We start from the raw sequence: 18941 nt of genomic DNA on the forward strand, positions 1-18941 counted from the left end.
ATAGCATGGATCCTGCAGTTTGGATACAGTTGCACTTGAAAGAAACCAAAACACCCAACAACAGAACAACAAACTAAAATGCTGCATCCCCTGCAGTTTGTAAGTTGAGCTGTTGGTTTTTCACAGCTACAGGTTTTTAAAGTTCTTTTAACTACCTGTGTGTCATACTGCGCTTGTTTTAATGCTGCTCTTGAGGTGGTACTGTGGACTGAAAGGCATTTGTCACTGATAGGAAAAGGGAAACAAAAGACAGTTGTATTTTTCTTAATCTTCTGTACCTGAGTAAATGAAATTTATGCTACAAAAGAGGCTGTTCACATTTCACAATGATAAGCTATTATTCCAGCCATTGCTGTCAACAGATAGTAATTACAGGAACTTACTTGCTCCTCCCTGTACATCTCCTATCTCGTTACCATATAGATCCAGATCTGTGCTACAAATTGGTGGCTTTGACATGTCATCACTAAAAGTGTTTTGGAGTTGTGGTTTCTTTTTTTCCCCCCCTGAGTCTTGCTGACAGTTACATGTTTAAAGATGAATCCGCTGGTATTTAGTAAAATTAGGTGGAGGAATAAAGAGACACTTTAATCTTTGTATTTTCCTCCTTCATTCCAATTCAAGGACACAGTCCGAGCTCTTGCAGGCTGTAGCAGTAGATTTTTGCACATGGCATAGCACCAGCATCTGATTATTTATTTTTTTTAATAATCTTTTTAATTTTTAAAGTCTGGGCAGTAGTTCTTTTAGAGCTGCCTTTGACAGTGGATTCTTGGGGATGTGAAGTAACTGTAAAGCTGTTTTAAAACGCACGTCCCTGTCAACTGGGGAGACAAAAAGTCTTTTCAGGATGATGGAGATTATGGGGCACTATGTAAATTCTGGGCTGAACCGTATCATCATGTATTTTGGCACTGAAATCTTCCATGTTAAACCTTCTCTCCCCACCCCCCAGCGGTGACTGATCTTTTGCTATACAAGTAAGCACTACCTGAGCTCTTCAGGCACCCAGAGAAATAAAACTGCTGTAGTCTCAGATGCTCCAGTATGACCAGGTTGGTGAACCATGTCTATTTTTGCCTGACTGCTACATTTGTATTTGGGAAGATACACTACACAGGTAAGGTAACTGCTAAGTCATGCAAGACAGGGAAAAGGATGCAGGGCTGATTGCAGAAGTCAGTTAACTCTCCAGTAAAATTTGGTCAGGAAGGCAGGATATCCAAGTATGTAAGCTGGCATCCAGTTGTCTGGGGAATGAGCACAAGACCTCTTCAGCAAGCCTGTGCTGGCCTTCAAAAAGCAAGTTTACTTGGCTCATGTGTATGAGGTGGCTATTTATCTCAAGTGATTGTGTGCCTTAGGAATGGAAAATGGTCTCATTCAGATCTTGGATGTTGCATAGGTTGGATTCATAGAATGGTTTGGGCTGGAGGGGACCTTGAAGAACATCTGGTTCTAATGCCCCAAATGATGAGCTGGTGTTTTTGACGTGGTCCTCTTCTAGCATACTCTAGGACAGTTTCTAATGTTATGGAGAGAAACAGAAGATAGGAACTTACTTCCAATGGCATGTTTATTTTCTGTAGCATTTGGAATGTGCTTGAGTTTGTATAGTTTGGGAAATTAGGATGTGTGCAAACCTGACTTTTAAGAGAAGCAATTATTATAATTTTGTTGTATTCAAGCCAACTTTTCAGAAGTTCCAGTTGCTTAAAGGCTATTTAAGTGAAATGGGTAACTTGTGTTCAGTTAATAATCTCCTTGGGTGTTTATTCTGTGGCTGGATCAGTGCCAGACAGCAGCTGTTGTTTGGGGTGGTAAGGGGTCTACAGGAGAGGATGGAGGTTTCTGAGGGAGAACTGAATGTGATTGGATGGGGAGGAGAAGGGACAGTCCCATGCCTGGCTCCCTGCTGTGGTTTTTAGTGGCTAAGAGGCCCTGGTATGCAGCATCTTGCGTGATGTGCTTTCAGGCACCTCTTCCCTGACCTTTCTGAAGAGTGCTGGGAAAATCAGTGATCTATCTTTATCTTTTCTGCCTAAAAAAAGGATCTGTCTTTGAAATAATGCTGTTCTCATTAAAAGCTTGCCTTCAAGGGAATCCTAGGTTCAGGGTGTCAGTTCATGCTTGGCTGAAACCTGGTGTACAGTAATGTTTTTCAGTGCCCAAGTTCATTTGATGTACTTTACAGATGACCTGAAGTAAAGTCATCTTTCCTATCCTGACTGAGCAGTCCTGACAGTGACCTTGTTGAAGGTTACAGCATCACCTTGAGCAGGAGTTCTGTTGTTAACAGTGTCATCCAAGTGGTTTTATTTTATTCATCCCTAAGAGGAGAAACTGAGCAATTGCAGCTGTGGTGCTCAGTCTCTCTTCATGCTTTTTGCCTAGGGGTAAGGGACACATACAGGTAGGTGAGGCCCCTCCTAAGAGTTTGAGTGCAATTCTGGTCACCCCAACTAAGCAAAGGATCAGAAAAAGATTAGGGAAGTCTTATTGAAGGATGTGAGATCTTGCCACTTAAACAGAGACTTAGAAGCTAGATGATCTTAAGCTTCTTAAAGAAGGGCTGGTGACTAATGGCCTGCTTAAATATATAAATAATATATGAAAAGATCTGTAATTGTTATGTTTTACAGAGGGGGAAGAGAGTAGGTAAGCTTCAGGGAAAAGAAAGAGCTATTCAATCTGAAAAGGAAGCTAAGAACAATTTACCTTTATTAAATCAAAGTTGCAGGTGAAAGTTTTATCTGCAGCCATCCACAGAGCACAGGTGCTGTACCAGAGCAATGAAAGACAAGATTTCTCACCTGAATTGGTTTACACTGTGGATGAGGCTGTGTCAGGATCTGTAATGCAGAGGGATGGATTTAAAATTCAGCTGTTTTTCAGTTTTCTTCTTTCTTTTTAATTTGGTCTGATTTTCTTTAAGTGGAAACTCTGTACCTAAAAGTGTCTTTTCTTAACTTTTGCTTGTAGGAGCATTGACAAATCCCTGGTTTGTTTTTACATCTAATAGTCAAGCTTTTCTATCTATGCTTGCAAGTTACACAACAGGGCTTGCTGCTTAGGGTTGTTTGTGGGGTTTTTTATTGTTTTTTTGTTGTTACTGTTTTGGTATATTTTTAACAAAATACTGCTTCTGGGGTAACATCAACAAGGTTCTTGATTTCAGTCCTGGATTTGAGGATACCGCTGCACCTGCTCCTCTCTGCAGTGCTTTTCCTAACCTCTCTTGAAGGGCAAGCCTCTATTTTCGACTGCCTTCCATTCACTTGAAAGGCAAGGTTGCTTTCCCAGGGTGCTTGCCAAAGGTCCAGTGAGTAATGGATTTTTGACGGAGAGCATTGCATCAGGGAAGTGCTTGCATGGCAGTTTTTTGGTTGACCTCTAGTTGTAGATAGGCTCTGTTCTTGGAGGCTTCATTGGATACGCCTGTAACTCTAGAGAGGGCTGAGGTACAGGGGAAAAGACAAAGGCTTGTGGTACTGTTTCTTGCCTGTGTTTTGGAGTCTGCATTTCTTTCCTCTTTAAGGTTACGTGGACTTAAAAGGTCCATTTGCTTTGGATGTTAAATGGCAGAAGGCAGCAGAGGTCAGGAATGAGAAAATGCCACATTTTAGACATTGTAAAGCTTCACGAGGCTGTAAGGATTTCCCCCTCCCCAGTGCATTTTGATAAGCCAAATACACAGTCTAAATACTAAATATAACAACTGTGAAGCAACAAAAGGATGAAGTGTGTATTTCAGTAGGGCTGAATCTGTGTCTGGTGCTATTGAAGCAGCTCTTTATCTGCAGCGTTATTCGATTAATATGTGAAGATCATGCACTTAGTGCTCAGGGGTCTTGAGAGACAAACAGTTCAGATCTCACACTTTGTTCCCTATCAGAATGTTAGCATGGCTTTAACCAGTAAGAAGATGGAGGACTGTAGTTTAATGCCATAAACTGAATATGCTTTTTAATGTCTACAGTGTCTTGGGTTTTGGAATTATCTTACTCTGTGCTAACATGAGCCACCAAATGTGAAAAAATATTATGAGCATTAACTGCATGGATTTTGTGTAAGTTAGAGCTTATGAATAGAATAAGATTTATCAACATCTTAATGGTACCTGACAGACATCAGCCAACATCAGCACATGTAGGGAAGACAAAACATCAATTTGCTGAGACTTTACAAATGCTCCACCCTTTCTGTTTCATTTTGATGTCACACAGCAGAATAAATGGAGAGGAAAGCAAGAGAGTAGTAAAAATATGTTTGGTTACAAGCTCTCAACAGAAAGAAGTTTTACCAACAGCAACTTGTATTTGAGGACAGAGAACAATTAACTTTCAATGAATCCAGAAGGAAATAGTGGGGTGGGGAAGGATCATTTCTTGGTAGGGAGCAGTGTGGCTGCTGCTAATTGAACTCACTGAGCCTGATGGTACAAAAAGGAATAAACCTGGATAAAATGAGATGAGCATGCTTGCCTTGTTGCCCTTGTAAGTGACAGGAATTTAGTTAGAAACATAACCTTCAGTGTGACATCCATGCTAGCTGAAGCAGAGACCTTGGCTGAGGCAGCAGAAGGCAGCTGGATGTGTTGAGTCAGGGAGGTGCAAGCCATCCTCTGCTTGGTGCAGTCGTTTGCTGTGGTGTCCCATGCCCTTTGTCTGGTATAGCAAATAACTTAAAGCCCTCTAGTTTTGACTATAAAATGATGTACAAATTCATGGCAAGTGTGTACAAGGAGCATACTTGACCTAAAGTGGTGGTGCTTCTCTGGGTTTGCTGTGGACTGAGATGTTACTTTGAAACTTTCAGATGGTATCATAGGACCCTGTTTGTTCAGTGATAGGAGGGGCATATAATGACATCTATATGACCTTTAATTGCCTGTGCTGAAATGTGGGGGTGTTTTAGTAAAATTCAAATGAGATTAAAAATGTCTTTAATATAGCATTTAAATATTTCACATGAGAGAAATGCTAATTAGATGATGCCAGAAAAGTTAGGCCACCCATAAAAATGGCCTGTGTACCTTTCTCTTTATTTTCCAGTATCTCCTTTCTAAAGATCACTTCATGTGCCTTCTTATTTATTTATTTGGAAATAGATCTGGTTTTGTCTACTCTGAGCAGCATTTTGTAGTAGAAGCTACATAGTATGCCTGTGCTCTTCATTGGGGAAGGGTGGTTTGCAACCATATTCAAAGAACAGGCATTTGTGCTATTACCCATTTGAATCGAGCAGCTGAACAGGGAAAGCTTGGGGTATTAAACCCGGTGATGTTTGTATTTGTGTACTTCGTTGATCTGAGACAAAGCTCAGTATTAGGCACCACTGGTTACTGCCAGCTGGGCCCTCACTCTATACTCACAGCTGTGCATTTAGCATCTGAGCCTGCTAAGAATAGCTAATTAGAAAATCAAACAGAACAAAGCTCACACAGTAGGGTTGGCACAATAGCATTCCTGTCTGAGAATGGTAAAAAGATGTGATTTTATTTTTCATTCCTACCCCCCATGCCTGTAGTATAGCATAGATCAGTAAGTGCTTATTCTTCCTGTGCAAGCACAGGGAGCACCTCAGTAAAAGACCAGTACATCTTTAAAAAACGACCAGTGCATACCATAAAGAAAGAAAGAAAGGGAGGACCAGTACATACTCCAAACCTGCACTCCTACTAATGTAATGATCTCTGTGTGATGCTGCTGATAGGCAGCCAAATTTGTAAAGGAGAATGAGGCAAGGTCAGAATTACTGAATGAGAGGGGTTGGAGGGGACCTAGTCAAAAACCTCTGCCAGAGCAGGTTCACCCAGAGCAAGTTGCACAGCATCCAGGCAGGTTTGGAATGACTCTAGAAATGGAGAGTCCACCACCTCTTTTGGCAGCCTGTTCCAGGACTCTGCCACCCTCAAAGTCAAGAAGCTCTTCCTCGTGGTTAGATGGAACTTATGTTCAAGTTTGTGCCTGTTACCTCATGTCCTATCGCTGGGCACCACTGAAGAAAGACTGTCCCCATCCTCCTGACACCCACCCCTGAAGTATTGATAAGCATTGCTAGAATCCACCCCCCTCACTCTTATCTAGCCCTAAGTTCCTCAGCCTCTCCTCTTAAGAGACACGTTCCAGTCCTCTCATCTTCACAGCCCTTTGCTGTAGCTTCTCAAGCAGTTCCCTGCCCTTCTTGAACTGGGAAGCCCAGAACTGGACATAGTGCATTAGATGAGTTCCATTTACTTCTCTTACATAAAAAATTTGAATTTAGAATGAACTTGAACATCCTTCAAACTGGGCAAAAGGAGGTCACTTTGCTGCAAGCAAGGAGCTGTAAAATGCTGCCTGGACATAGAAGGTCGCTCTTAAGGAAGGCAACTCTAATGACTCAGCCTGACTCTGTGTTTTCATATGGTGTGTAATTAGATCAGGAAGACAGAATGTGCTGGAGGTCAAAGATATAAGTGGATTGAAGAAAAAGGCAGGCATGAATCCATAGAGAATGAGCCTACGTGTCTGTGGAACTTCTTAGTGTACAGTGTTGGAGTGGTGGTTTCATTCTACACAGAGAGAGCGATTGCCCATTGGAATGTGCTGCCAGGGAGGTGGTGAAGTCACCAGCATTGGAGATGTTTAGGAGGAGACTCGATAGGGTGCTTGGTTGCATGGTTTAGTTGGTTAGGTGGTGTTGGATGATAGGTTGGACACGATCATCTTGAAGGTCTCTTCCGACCTGGTTTATTCTATTGAGCCTAGTGGTTGGGATTGATGGAATGGAAAGGAAGGAAGGTGATTAATGTTATAATGGGTGGCACAGGACAGTTTTGACCTTGAACTGAGGAGTCAAAAATCATATTCTTTATAATCTAGCATCCTAAAAGAAATCCTGAAGACTTCTGATTTGGTTGGCCAAGTATCATCCAGACATGGTCTGGGCCGTTCTACCTGAGCTAGGTCTTTGTTGCGCTTGTGTTAATGGGTCTGTACCTCAGGAGCTGACTCACTCCTGAGCATCTTGGAGCATTGCAAACCTCATTTTGCTTGTCCCTTCCTTGAGTGGCCCTGTCTGTTGGAGAAGCAGGCTTGGTTTCTGAAGTTAATAAAAATATTCCCATGCAAACTTCTGTTGCTCAGATCCCATTTTGAGAGCTTCAAGTGGGCATTTGTTCATTGCCACACTTAGGAAGTGGGTCAGGAGAGGGAGCACTTGGAGAACAGGCTTTAGTTGATACAAATTACACTGTAAACTGGTTTGTATTCCATTGACTTTATTTTTTTCAATGTAATCCCATTTAATATGGCAAACAAATGCCATTTCCTGAGCCCGATGACAGGATCTTGTCTTGCCTGTCAAGATTGTAATTCCCTATTGTGTGTGTGATGTTCCACTGAAGCAGTGGGATTACCTTCAACGGGAAGGGTCACAAAGATTTGGCTATGAAATCAGCCAGAAGAATGTGAAGCAGGTTGATTTGCTATTGCACAACCATAAAATGCAAAAGCCTGTTCGTAGGGGACTGATTCTGTGGCAAATAGTAGAGTTCCTTTCTTTTCCCCCCCACCCCCCATAAAACTCTGTATTTAATAGCTATTTGTTACCATACACAGATTTTTGAGTGCTAGTTTAGAAATTCCATTGTAAGGAAATATTTTTTACCTCTTCTGACTTCCCTGTGCTGAATGAGAAACACTTAAACAGTAGTGGCAGCTCTCCTCTTCTCATCCTTGATAAAGCAAGCGTGCCTCTGGCTGGACTTTGTGCCACAGTTCATCTGGGCCCACAGTTCACCCAGGTTTCAGTCCCACCTCACTGTTGCTGTAGCCAGTACCTCACTGGTTAATCTGGGAGGCTGTGGTGGGAGGCAGTCCTGAAAGCATTACCCACATATACAGCACTGCAGGTGGAATCCTACCAGAGTGGAGTAGAGTGGCAGAATCCCTCCCTTGACCTGCTGCCCATGCTGCTGGGGATGCAGCCCAGGATGCACTTGACGTCTGAGCTGTCAGCACAAGGTGCTGGCTCAGCTCCAGCTTTTCATCCACCAGCACCCCCAAGACCTTCTCTGTAGGGCTGCTCTCCCTCCAGTCTCTGCCCAGCCTGTGTTTGTGCATTTGCATTTGTGAATTTGTGCATATATGCATTTGCAGCATGCCTTAGGTCCTTAAGCAAAATTCAAGGACAAACTTTAAATAAATCACATAACCACTTGGAAACTTTCATGTCAGAAGTTCTGCCAGTAATACATGATTCAGCTTCAAGGCAGGTCACAGACACTTCCCCTCCTTTCTCTTTTTCCCTCCTCCCTCCACATACATGGGAAAAAGGGGAAAAAAAAAGAAAGAAAGTGTACTGGGAAAGGATGAAGAAAAATGCAAAAGCATGGATTCTGGAGAAAATATCAATCCCTTTTTTCACTGTGCCCCCCCCCCCCCCCCCCCCCCCAGTGTCCTTTGCCTGGTGGTTTTTGTGGTGGCTTTGTGGGTTTGTGCTGAGATAGGATAGCACAGTGTTACTCTTACTGTCCACCCTGCTGTTTATTGCTAGGACAAGAGGTGCATTGTGAACAAGGCTCTCATTTTTCCTTTTACTCGTTTCCTATTGCTGTACTGGTGTTGAGCAGGCTTATGCTTAAGTTGGATGAGACCAGAATTAAACCATGGGTTTAATATGGGAAATACTAGATATTCTTCAGCAGGTTGGCATATTGATATCAGTGCTAGAAACTTTAGTTTCCACTGCCAGCAGCTGCATTGGAAAAAACCCCAGCATTTAAATCTACATTTCCAAAAAGCAAAGGCTGCACTGAGTTCTTTACCTTTTTTCCATCATTTTTCCCTCTGCTTGAAGCCAAATGACATTGTTCTTGTTTCTGAGACTTGTGTAGCTGGCAGCTCTGTGCTCTCTTGTATGCTTGGATGGTTTTTCCTCTGACCCTGTAGAGCCCTGCTGTCTTGGTGGCAGCTGGTGGTGATCCACTGGCTTCTCTTGTTGTCAGGGACACAAACCCTGTTACCACCAGTCCAAACCTGGCACTTGGATTTTGTGGTCTCATTTGCAAATTAACTGTGGCTTGCCTGAAGCATCAGCTGTGAAGGAATTGCCAGTGGCTGGACCCACTGAGGTATTCAGTGCAATGAAACCTAGGACCAGCTGTGGTTGTATGTGGGGAGACCTTGCATGCATTGGGTGAGCATCCCTTGGTGAGCCCCAAAGCTCTGTGCAGCAGAGGGCAGGGAGTTTGATCTTGCATTCCTTGCCTAAGATGAGATAGCCTTTGAGTGAAGAAGATCAGCTAAAATGATGTTACAAAGAGACTCAGTTTCAGAGTAATTAGAAGTATGAGCTGAAGTGTGCAAAGGACTTTGGCTTTTATTACACTTGTGTCTGTTTAATGTAATTCTGCTAACTTGCTGTGGAAGAGGCACACATTTAGGTGTAAGATCAGCGAACTCTAGAACAGCTTGAGTTGGAAGGGACCTTAAGGATCATCCCTGCCATGGGCAGGGACACCTCCCACTAGGGCAGGTTGCTCAAAGCCTTACCCAACCTGGTCTTCAAATGCTTCTAGAGATGGTGTTTGCAGCTTCTGTGGGCACCCCATCCCAGTGTCTTACCACCCTCATAGTAAAGAATTTCTTCCTAATGTCTGATCTAAATCTGCCCTGCTCTAGCTTCAAACCATTGCCCCTTATCCTATCACCACATACTACAGGAAGAAGGTGACAAAGTGTATGGGTCCAAGGAAAAGGGACACTCAGCCCGTGCTGGCCATACAGATACAATATTGTTCCTTTTTCCTCGAAATACTGGAAACTGAGTGTTTTTGGAAACCCTGGCTTCTTTCAAGTTACATTTATTATTTTTGTATAAATGAAAGAAACCCAACCCTTGTGAAGTGCTCTCACTTCCTTTAAGGCTAGAAATCACCCAGTTAAGTCACAGACTCTTTCCTGTGCAATACTTGCAGGCTGGTAGTATGAGATAGGTCTGTTTATGTAGCTGAGTTTAAAATGTGCTGTGTTGACTTGGGAATGTGTGTCAACTGCTCAGTTAAGAAATAGTGAACCTGGAAGAAGTCTGCTGTTCAGAGCCTGTTCTGAATGTCCAGGTCATTGTGCTTGGGCATTTCTAAAAGGTTTATGACTTTTGAAACTCGGCTTGTGAAGCAACAGAGACACCAACAATTGTTCTTTCTAAGCACTGTTTATTGAGTCTGTTCCTCTGTTTTAACCCTGCTTCCTCAGTGCTCAGTACAAGTTTTCACTTTAACAGGATCTCCAGACATGGGTGAATGGTGCTAATGAAAATGGCTTTGTCCTCGTCTCCTTTGGAGCTGGAGTGAAATACCTGTCGGAAGATATAGCCAATAAGCTAGCACATGCTCTGGCAAGGCTGCCTCAGAGAGTGATTTGGAGGTAAGTGCAATGGTGATTTCAAACACCCTTATTTCCTATTGTGCCAGCTTGCTCTAGAGTTGCAGAAACTGAGATTGACACAGTCTGGACTGGTGCAGAGGACCTGGGTTCTTTTGAAAGACTCTTTCTGGGAACATTGTAGTCCCTAGTAGTAAGGAGGAGCAATAATTTTGTGGCAACATAAGACATAGGTTATGCTCCTGTGCTCAGTTTGTATATTGTAGAAGGATTGGGGAGAGGGAAAAGAGAGACTGAGGTTACAGTGTTTGTGACACTGCCACTGGGTTCCAGGCAACTGAGCAAGAAAAATCCACCTGTCTCACAGTCTGATCCCAAACTGGTCATCAGTAGCTTCTTGCCTCTAAAGCTGAGCTGTCAGCCTTTGCCTTCCTGGTTTTAGCAGCTGCTTCTAAAGTAAGACAGTGGCAATTATCAGGAGCTACAGGAAACTGGACAGCTGAAAGGGAGTGTCTGGTGTTGATTAGTATTTGTGTGTGGGTGAGATGTTCATGGTGGAGTTACTTAGCTAGTACCAGCCAGAGTTCTCAGTAAAACCATGCACTTGAACGCATGGAGAAGTTATAAGACCACCTGCCAGTCACAGTGCTACCTGATATGTTGTGAGAAGGAGCTATATGATGTTACTAGAAAACAAGGCAGATTGCAAGGAAACCCAACGGTGCAAACGTGAAGTTAGAAGTTTTGGGCTGCATACAACATTTTGCTTGAGCTTATTTTGCTATTTTTGTAATAATGAGCAAGGAGTATCCCATCTAGCTGAAGATCTGCTTCAGGCTCATGGATTTAGTTTGATTCTCTGGTATGAGTTGATCCCTTTTGGACATCTTGATAACTCAGCCTCAATTTTATTTGTATTGTTTGTAGGTTTTCAGGAAACAAACCAAGAACCTTGGGCAACAATACCAAGCTTATAGAATGGCTACCACAAAACGACCTTCTTGGTGAGTATCTGTTGTAATCATTGAGTTATTAAGGTTGAAAAAGACCTCTAAGATCATAAAATTCCAACCTTCATACATCACTACTTCTCAATCAAGTTTAGGTGTTGCTTTTCTAACAATATTTAACTGAATTAGCAGTCGTCCTAAAGCTAAGATGATTTTTGTAATGGAAGCCATAGAACAAGAATATAGCATTGGTCCAGAATTCCAAGGTTGTTCAGGGACGTGGTGGATGTCCCCTTCCAGGCGGTACTCAAGGCCAGGTTGGACAGGGCCTTGCGCTACCTGATCTAATGGAAGGTGTCTCTGCCCATGGCAGGGCAGTTGGAACTTAATGATCTTCAAGGACCCTTCCAACCTAAACCATTCTACGATTGTATAATTCTTGTATGAATGAAAGACCTTGCTGGTGTTGATTATCTGTCCCTGGTGCTGTCTCCATTGTTTTTCCATAAGTTAATAAGGTGTAAGCATGTATGTATTCTGAAGACTGTTTGGCTGTGACAAAGTGTCATGTATACCATGGAAGTACTTTGAGACAACAGCAATTAAAGATAAATAAGTAGGAATTGTTTTCAATCTGCCATTTTAGGGAATGGATGACTGCAATTGTCAGTTTCTGTTATGAAAAAGCATGGCTCTGTTTAACTTGAGGTAGTGCAGCTGTTCAAGTGTGGAGATAAAATTTGCTGGTGTTCTCTCTTTTGGTAAAGAGAGTCTATGTATTTTTTATTTTCTCCCCCCATGACTCCTTCTCAGTCAAAGGGTATCTGAAGTGCAGAACCAAGAGAGCCATAGTGAATGGTTGTATGTTCACACAACAGCTCCAGTGCTGTGCTGGGTGCTGATGACTTCATTGAGCATGCGTTGAGCATCAGGGTGTGTGTGTGTGCATGTCAGCTGGAATGTTTGTCAGAATGCAGTGATTAGGCAAAGGACTTTTAGAGCAGGTAGATTTGTTGTGGTTACTAAATTGCTCTGAGGCAGTCTCATTTTTTCCATTACATAAGGTTATTATCATTATTGTCAGATCTTGCTAGCCTGAAGTAAAGCATGTGAAGCTTCAGAGAGAATGTAACATCATTTGTCCTGTTATTAGCCTGTATTTCATATGAATAATGAGGAAAACCACTCTTTTCCTAACTTAATTTGTACTGCTGAACTGGTTGTAGTCACCACCTGCAGTTACTTGGGAGTAAACAATGTTTTTTAATTAGTCCATTAACAATTTTGTTCAACTCTTATACATGAGAGTTTTCTTTGACAGTTTCATCTCTCTTAGTGTAAGGAAGCCATCTAATGTATGTGAAATTTCAGCAGATTAAATTTAAGGAGAAATTCAGAATGAGTTGTATTCATTTTCACCTTCCTGAATTGCAGCCTTAGAAACCTAGTGACAGGGGTTGCACCTAATTGCTTCAATAACTTTACATTAAGGAGATGTAAATGGTGTTGGTTTTGTTGTTGGTTTGGTGTTTTTTAATCTTCATGCCTCTTCTGTTCTCAGGTCACTCTAACATTAAAGCTTTTCTTAGCCACGGGGGTTTGAACAGCATTTTTGAAACCATGTACCACGGAGTCCCAGTGGTGGGGATTCCCCTTTTTGGAGACCATTATGATACTATGACTCGTGTGCAGGCCAAAGGCATGGGAATATTGCTGAACTGGAAGACAGTCACTGAGAACGAGCTGTATGAAGCCCTAGTAAAAGTTATTAATGATCCCAGGTATGGAACGAGCAATTGTTCATTGTTTGTGTTGTAAGCTGCTGTTACAGGTTAAATGTGCATGTACAGAATGTTTGTGCATGTTGTGATTTATCTGTGTGCACAGTTGGGGCAAGTCTTTGGTCATCTGTTTCATTTCAGGAGATTACTCAATTGTTGGGGTTTCTGGGTAGGTGCTAAGATCATTGCTCAGCACACCAAAACTCAACGGTCTGGCTTGCTTCTTGTGGCAGTTGCCATGTGAAGGGCAGAAAGGTTACAGAAACAAACCTGGTCTCACTCTTTGCAGGAATTCTTTCGTGTCTTCCTTATTCTGTGTTTAGCATTCTGTCTGTTGTGCTTCCTAAGGGATCTGCAGCCAAATACACCTCTACAATTGTTTAGATTGTAGGTAAAAAATATGGAGTGACTCTCTTCTGAAGTCCCATGATTTGATTGGAAATAAAATCAGATATTACTTTTCTGGCCAGTCATATCTGTTTTAAGGTCAGAAAGGTCATTTGTGTTTGTTTGCAATGACAATATTCTAACCAATTATTATGGATATGAGGACTGCAGTCTGTTTTTTATCGTTGCTTCTTTATTAATCAGATGGAATAACAAAAAGCTGACAAACTGGGTTTCATAACTCTTCCTAGTTCCAGCAGACTAATTTGCCCAGGGGTATTCAAGTGCAAGCAGAGTCACTTCACAAGTTTGTTCTGAACTGTTCCGTTTTAAATGCCTGTGATGTTCAGACCATCTCCAGATTGAAAATCAGGATGTGTTAGCTGTTGGTTTATTGTTTTGTGCTGGGTGTAGTTTTGCAGTAGGGTCTGACAACGCTTCCTGCGTTCACGAGAGCAAAGGCTTTAGGGGGTGCTTGCCTTGAGAAGGAGCAAGCAGCAGAACTGCAGTGAAAGGGAGGGTTGCTAAAGAGAGCCTGATGATAACATCAGTTGCATCACCTTTCCCTTGTGCAATTGTCCTGGGTATAAAGGCAAGTCTTGCATAAATAACCTGTCGACCCTGCAGCTGTGGTGAGGTGGGAGAGGAGTGATCTGACATGATCAGTTTCTGGGGACAAAGAAGAAAAAATCTGAGGCCAAACTCTGGACCTGAGCAAAAAATAATTTATTGTGCAATCAAAAAGATTTTCTCGTTGTTCTGTGTTTCTCTAGTAATTCAGTTGCACAATCCCATAAATGAGCTATGCATTAGACAGGGTATGGTTGCCACTTTACAGTGGGAAGGACAAATGCGTCTCACTCGGTAGGATTCATTTTGGATTAGATAAGATTCCCCTCTGGCAGCAGGTCAGGTCAGCTTGGCTCTTTATGGCTTTGCTGGAGGGTGAATTTCTGCCTTTAGTCACAACATGGGTCTGCTTTTCTAGTCACTCTTCACCTCTCAGCTGCAAGGACTGATTTAAAGGCAGATTAGCTGCCCTGTCTAGCCCGCTGCATGCTGCTGGTTGCGAGCGCCCCGCGGTAATGCGTTGTTTGATCTGGAGAGGCTTAAGCCTGTGTAGGTGTTGGCAGGCTCGCCTTGCTCACAGCACTGACAACCAATTTTCCTTTCTTTGCCTTTTCTTCCTTGTTCTTCCCTGCAGCTACCGCCAGCGGGCCCAAAGGCTGTCTGAGATTCACAAAGACCAACCCGGTCACCCCGTTAACCGAACTGTGTACTGGATTAACTACATCCTCCGCCACAACGGAGCCCAACATCTACGTGCCGCTGTTTACAGCATCTCTTTCTATCAGTATTTCTTACTGGATATTGCCTTTGTCCTACTAGTGGGTGCTGCCTTACTTTATTATATTTTGGCCAGGATAACAAAATTTATCTGCAAACAAAGCAAACACCTTTGGTCAAATGACAAACATAGCGCTGTCAATGGACATTACCAGAATGGGATCCCGAATGGCAAGTATAGAAGAAATGGCCACATTAAACATGAAAAGAAGGTGAAATGAACCAACTGCCCCCTGTAAAGTAGTCCTGAATCAGATCAGTAATCGAATTTTATCGCTGTAACTTAGTCTAACAACTACTTAAAAACCTCAATAAGCAGTTCTAACACTCCCCTTCAGTATGTAATATTATGTGACAAGATCCTATGAAACTAAGAAAAGTCTTTTAAGAAACAGAAAAGGCAAGCACAACCTAAACCAGAACGTGTTTTATTCTTAATACTGATGCAGAGAGGCTATTTTGGCACTGAAGTTTTTAGAAGCCTTAATTCTCTGAAGTTACCCAGTGATCATATTTATGGATTTTAAGTTTTTAAAAGCTAAATGTGTGTCCCAAAGGAGCTGAGGTTTATTTTTATTTGCAGAGTTGTTGTGGGTTCCTCTCCCCGCTCCCCCCTCCTTTTTTTATTATTTTCATATATCCATCTCTTAGTTGAGAGAACTTTAGTGCTAATTCTGTGTTTTCTTTGTGGAAGGTTCAACATGCTGTTAAAAACAAACACCACCTTAATTTTTTTTCCCAGTCTTTGTGCAAAAAAAAAAAGGAAGTTACAGACTGAGAACACAGACATTAAAAATAAGAAAAAAAACCCAAAACTTAAAATGAGCACTGAAGAAAAATGGCAAAAATATGTACTTGTTTTACTGATAAGCTGCATGACTCTTCTGCTCACTACCAGTATGTTGGAGAAAAGGGTCTTGAGTAAGTCTACAACGACGTCCTAATTTTTAATGGATGCAAAGTTTTATTTGTTGCCTTTCTCTGCAGATAGAAGTTTATGCAATGAAAATATTAGTGAGGTTCGTTTCAGTTTAAAAGATGGCTGTGTGGGAAGTAGATTTGCATAACTAAGGCAAAGAAATGACACAGACAGCAGCAACAACAGAAAGAAAAATTAGCCCTGTGCTCGGTGCAGAAGGTGTTGGAATGGCCCAGAGCTGTGCAGAATAAAACCAGTCTGAGAAAAAAACCCCCAGCAAACCCCCCCTCCCACCCCAGAGTTGAATGTCTTTCCTATTAATTCTCATTATTATTAAGTTCTTTCTAAATCACGATGTTGTAGATGTTCTCTTTCAATGGTTGTACCTGGAAAAAAAAAAATAATACTACCTTTATTCGTCTGGGCCACGCAATCCATATTTCACATAGTTGCCAATATGACTTCTCCGACGTGGGAGGTGGGTGACCAGCCTTCCTCCCGCGGTGTGACGGGACGTGTGGGCTGAAGCCTGGCCACCCAGGCACCAGGTTTGCAGAGGTGGTCGTGTCCCCCTTTGCCCTGCTCATAGCCCCTCCCTGCAACAATCTCCTTCAATCATTGTCGCCGACGTGGGACGCTGGCGGTGGTGCGCACCAAGGGTGGGGAGGCAGGGCGCCGGGCATAAAATCACACCCGCCCTGCTCAACCAGCGTTGGCAACTATGAGTTTATTTCCATGTCATTCTGTTTACTTGGAATTTGCACTACACATGTTGTGAGTGTATGCTTTATTTATTTGTGGTTTGAAATCCCATGCCTGAAAGAGAAAGGAAAGCAACCCATTTAGCTTAGTGTCGTTCACTAACATGGGAAGAGCTGTGATGAGGACAGGATGCTGAGATCATCTTCATACACAGTGATGCAATATTTCACTATCATTCCATCAGGAGCCTCTATCCTGTAGCAATAAATAACAGTACAGATATGTTTCTAATGTACAGTACAGCTTCTTGTACTGCTTTCTGAATACTTGAAGAAAATGGTATTATAAATAAGCCTATTAGCTAAACCTTTTTACAATCTTGCAGTCGGTGGCAACTAAAGGAGCACACAGAGGCGATGAGTGGTGGGGTGGTATGAAGAACTTCGAGTGTATGAATGACTTGGTTTAAATGTATTATTATTTTTTTTTCTTTTGGCATTGAAGAAGGTACAAAAGCACTGACCGGATGATTAAGCATAATTTAATCTCCACTGTGATAAAACTTAAGCAATAAACGTGGATTTAATAGAGAAATACTGTTGTTGGAAGTATGGTGGTTTTTTTTGTTCAAATGAATGCTGTTTATTTTGGAGTTCTCTGTGGGTGAATGCATATGGATGTGGATGCTTAGGAGGGTACACAAATTCATTCACAGTATCACCAAGGTTGGAAGAGACCTCAAAGATCATCAAGTTCTGGTGAGACCCCACCTGGAGTACTGTGTCCAGTTCTGGAGCCCCTAATACAAGAGGGATATGGAGGTGCTGGAACGTGTCCAGAGAAGGGCCACAAGGATGATCAGAGGGCTGGAGCACCTCTCCTATGAGGACAGACTGAAGGAGTTGGGGCTGTTCAGTCTGCAGAAGAGAAGGCTCCGAGGTGACCTCATTGTGGCCTTCCAGTATCTGAAGGGGGCCTACAGGAAGGCTGGGGAAGGACTTCTCAGGATCTCAGGTAGTGATAGGACTAGGGGGAATGGAATGAAGCTGGAGGTGGGGAGATTCAGGCTGGATGTGAGGAGGTTCTTCACCATGCGAGTGGTGAAACCCTGGAATGGGTTGTCCAGAGAGGTGGTCGAGGCCCCGTCCCTGGGGGTGTTTAAGAGCAGGCTGGATGAGGCTCTGTCCAGCCTGATCTAGTGTGGGGTGTCCCTGCCCATGGCAGGGGGGTTGGAACTAGATGATCCTTGTGGTCCCTTCCAACCCTGAATGATACTATCATAAGTCCAACCTATTACCCAAGACCTCATGACTATGACATTCTTCTCAGCATATACCGTGATACAAACCCTATGAGAAGAGGCTGAGGGAGCTGGGATTGTTTGGCCTGGAGAAGAGGAGGCTCAGGGGTGACCTTATTGCTGTCTACAACTACCTGAAAGGTGATTGTAGCCAGGAAGGAGTTGGTCTTTTCTCTCTAGCAACCAGCACCTGAACAAGGGGACACAGTCTCAAGCTGCACCAGGGGAAGTTTAGGCTTGAGGTGAGGAGAAAGTTCTTTGGTGAGGAGACAGTTCTTCAGTGAGAGAGTCATTCGTCATTGGAATGTGCTGCCCAGGGAGGTGGTAGAGTCACCATCCCTGGGAGTGTTCAAGAGGGGATTGGATGTGGCACTTGGTGCCATGGTCTAGTCACGAGGTCTGTGGTGACAGGTTGGACTCAATGATCTTTGAGGTCTCTTCCAACCTTAGTGATACTGTGATACATACTTTAATTAAACAATGATTATATTTTGTACATGTAGATCTGTTTCCTGTGGGAACATTGAGTCAAGTGACAGGCAGTTTAAAGGTTTTAGAGTTTATATTAATTGAGTCATAGAAGGGTGTGGGTTGGGAGAGACTTGAAAGATCATCTAGTTCCACCTCCCCTGCCATGGGCAGGGACAATTCCCACTAGATCAGATTGCTCAAGGCCTGGTCAAACCTGGCCTTGAACACCTCCAGGGAGGGGGCATCCATTGTCTCCCTGGGCAGCCTGTTCCAGTATTTTACCATTCTCAGTGTAAGGAATCTCTTCCTTTTGTCCAACCTCAACCTACCCTGATTCAGTTTCCAATCTTCATCTGGTTGCTACAAGCCCTTTTAAACAGTCCCTCCCCAGCCTTCCTGTAGGTTCCCTTCATCTACTGAAATACAGCTATAAGGGCTCCCCAGAGCTTTCTCCCCACTGAAGAACCACAGCTCTTTCAGTCTGTCCCCATAGCAGAGCTGCTCCAGCCCTCTGATCATGTTGGTGGCCCTCCTCTCTACCCACTCCAGCAGGTCTGTGTCTTTCTTGTGTTGTTGGCCCCAGGGCTAGATGCAGTACTCCAGGTGAGGTCTCAGCAGAGCAGCGCAGCAGAATCACCTCTCTTGACCTGCTGGCCATGCTTCTTTTGAGGCAGCCCAGGATGCCAATGGTCTTTTGGGCTTCAAGTGTGCATT

General features: G+C 43.0%; 1 protein-coding gene across 6 annotated transcripts in view; it reads left to right on the forward strand.

Annotated features, from left to right (window-relative positions):
* The window catches only part of UGT8 (UDP glycosyltransferase 8), a 41894-nt gene extending 24844 nt beyond the window's left edge, over positions 1-17050 (forward strand). For all 6 annotated transcript variants that reach the window (XM_068153920.1, XM_068153916.1, XM_068153915.1 and 3 more), the window contains exons 3-6: positions 10270-10412; positions 11298-11374; positions 12882-13101; positions 14693-17050. In XM_068153920.1, the coding sequence (XP_068010021.1) occupies positions 10270-10412; positions 11298-11374; positions 12882-13101; positions 14693-15056 (804 nt within the window). In that variant the 3' untranslated portion in view covers positions 15057-17050. The remainder of the gene's footprint in view (positions 1-10269; positions 10413-11297; positions 11375-12881; positions 13102-14692) is intronic.
* Positions 17051-18941: the final 1891 nt, after the last annotated feature.

The sequence above is a fragment of the Melanerpes formicivorus genome, unplaced genomic scaffold, assembly GCF_026170545.1.
Source record: "Melanerpes formicivorus ecotype bairdi unplaced genomic scaffold, bMelFor1.0.p_v2 SCAF_27, whole genome shotgun sequence".
NCBI classification, from domain to species: Eukaryota; Metazoa; Chordata; class Aves; order Piciformes; family Picidae; genus Melanerpes; species Melanerpes formicivorus.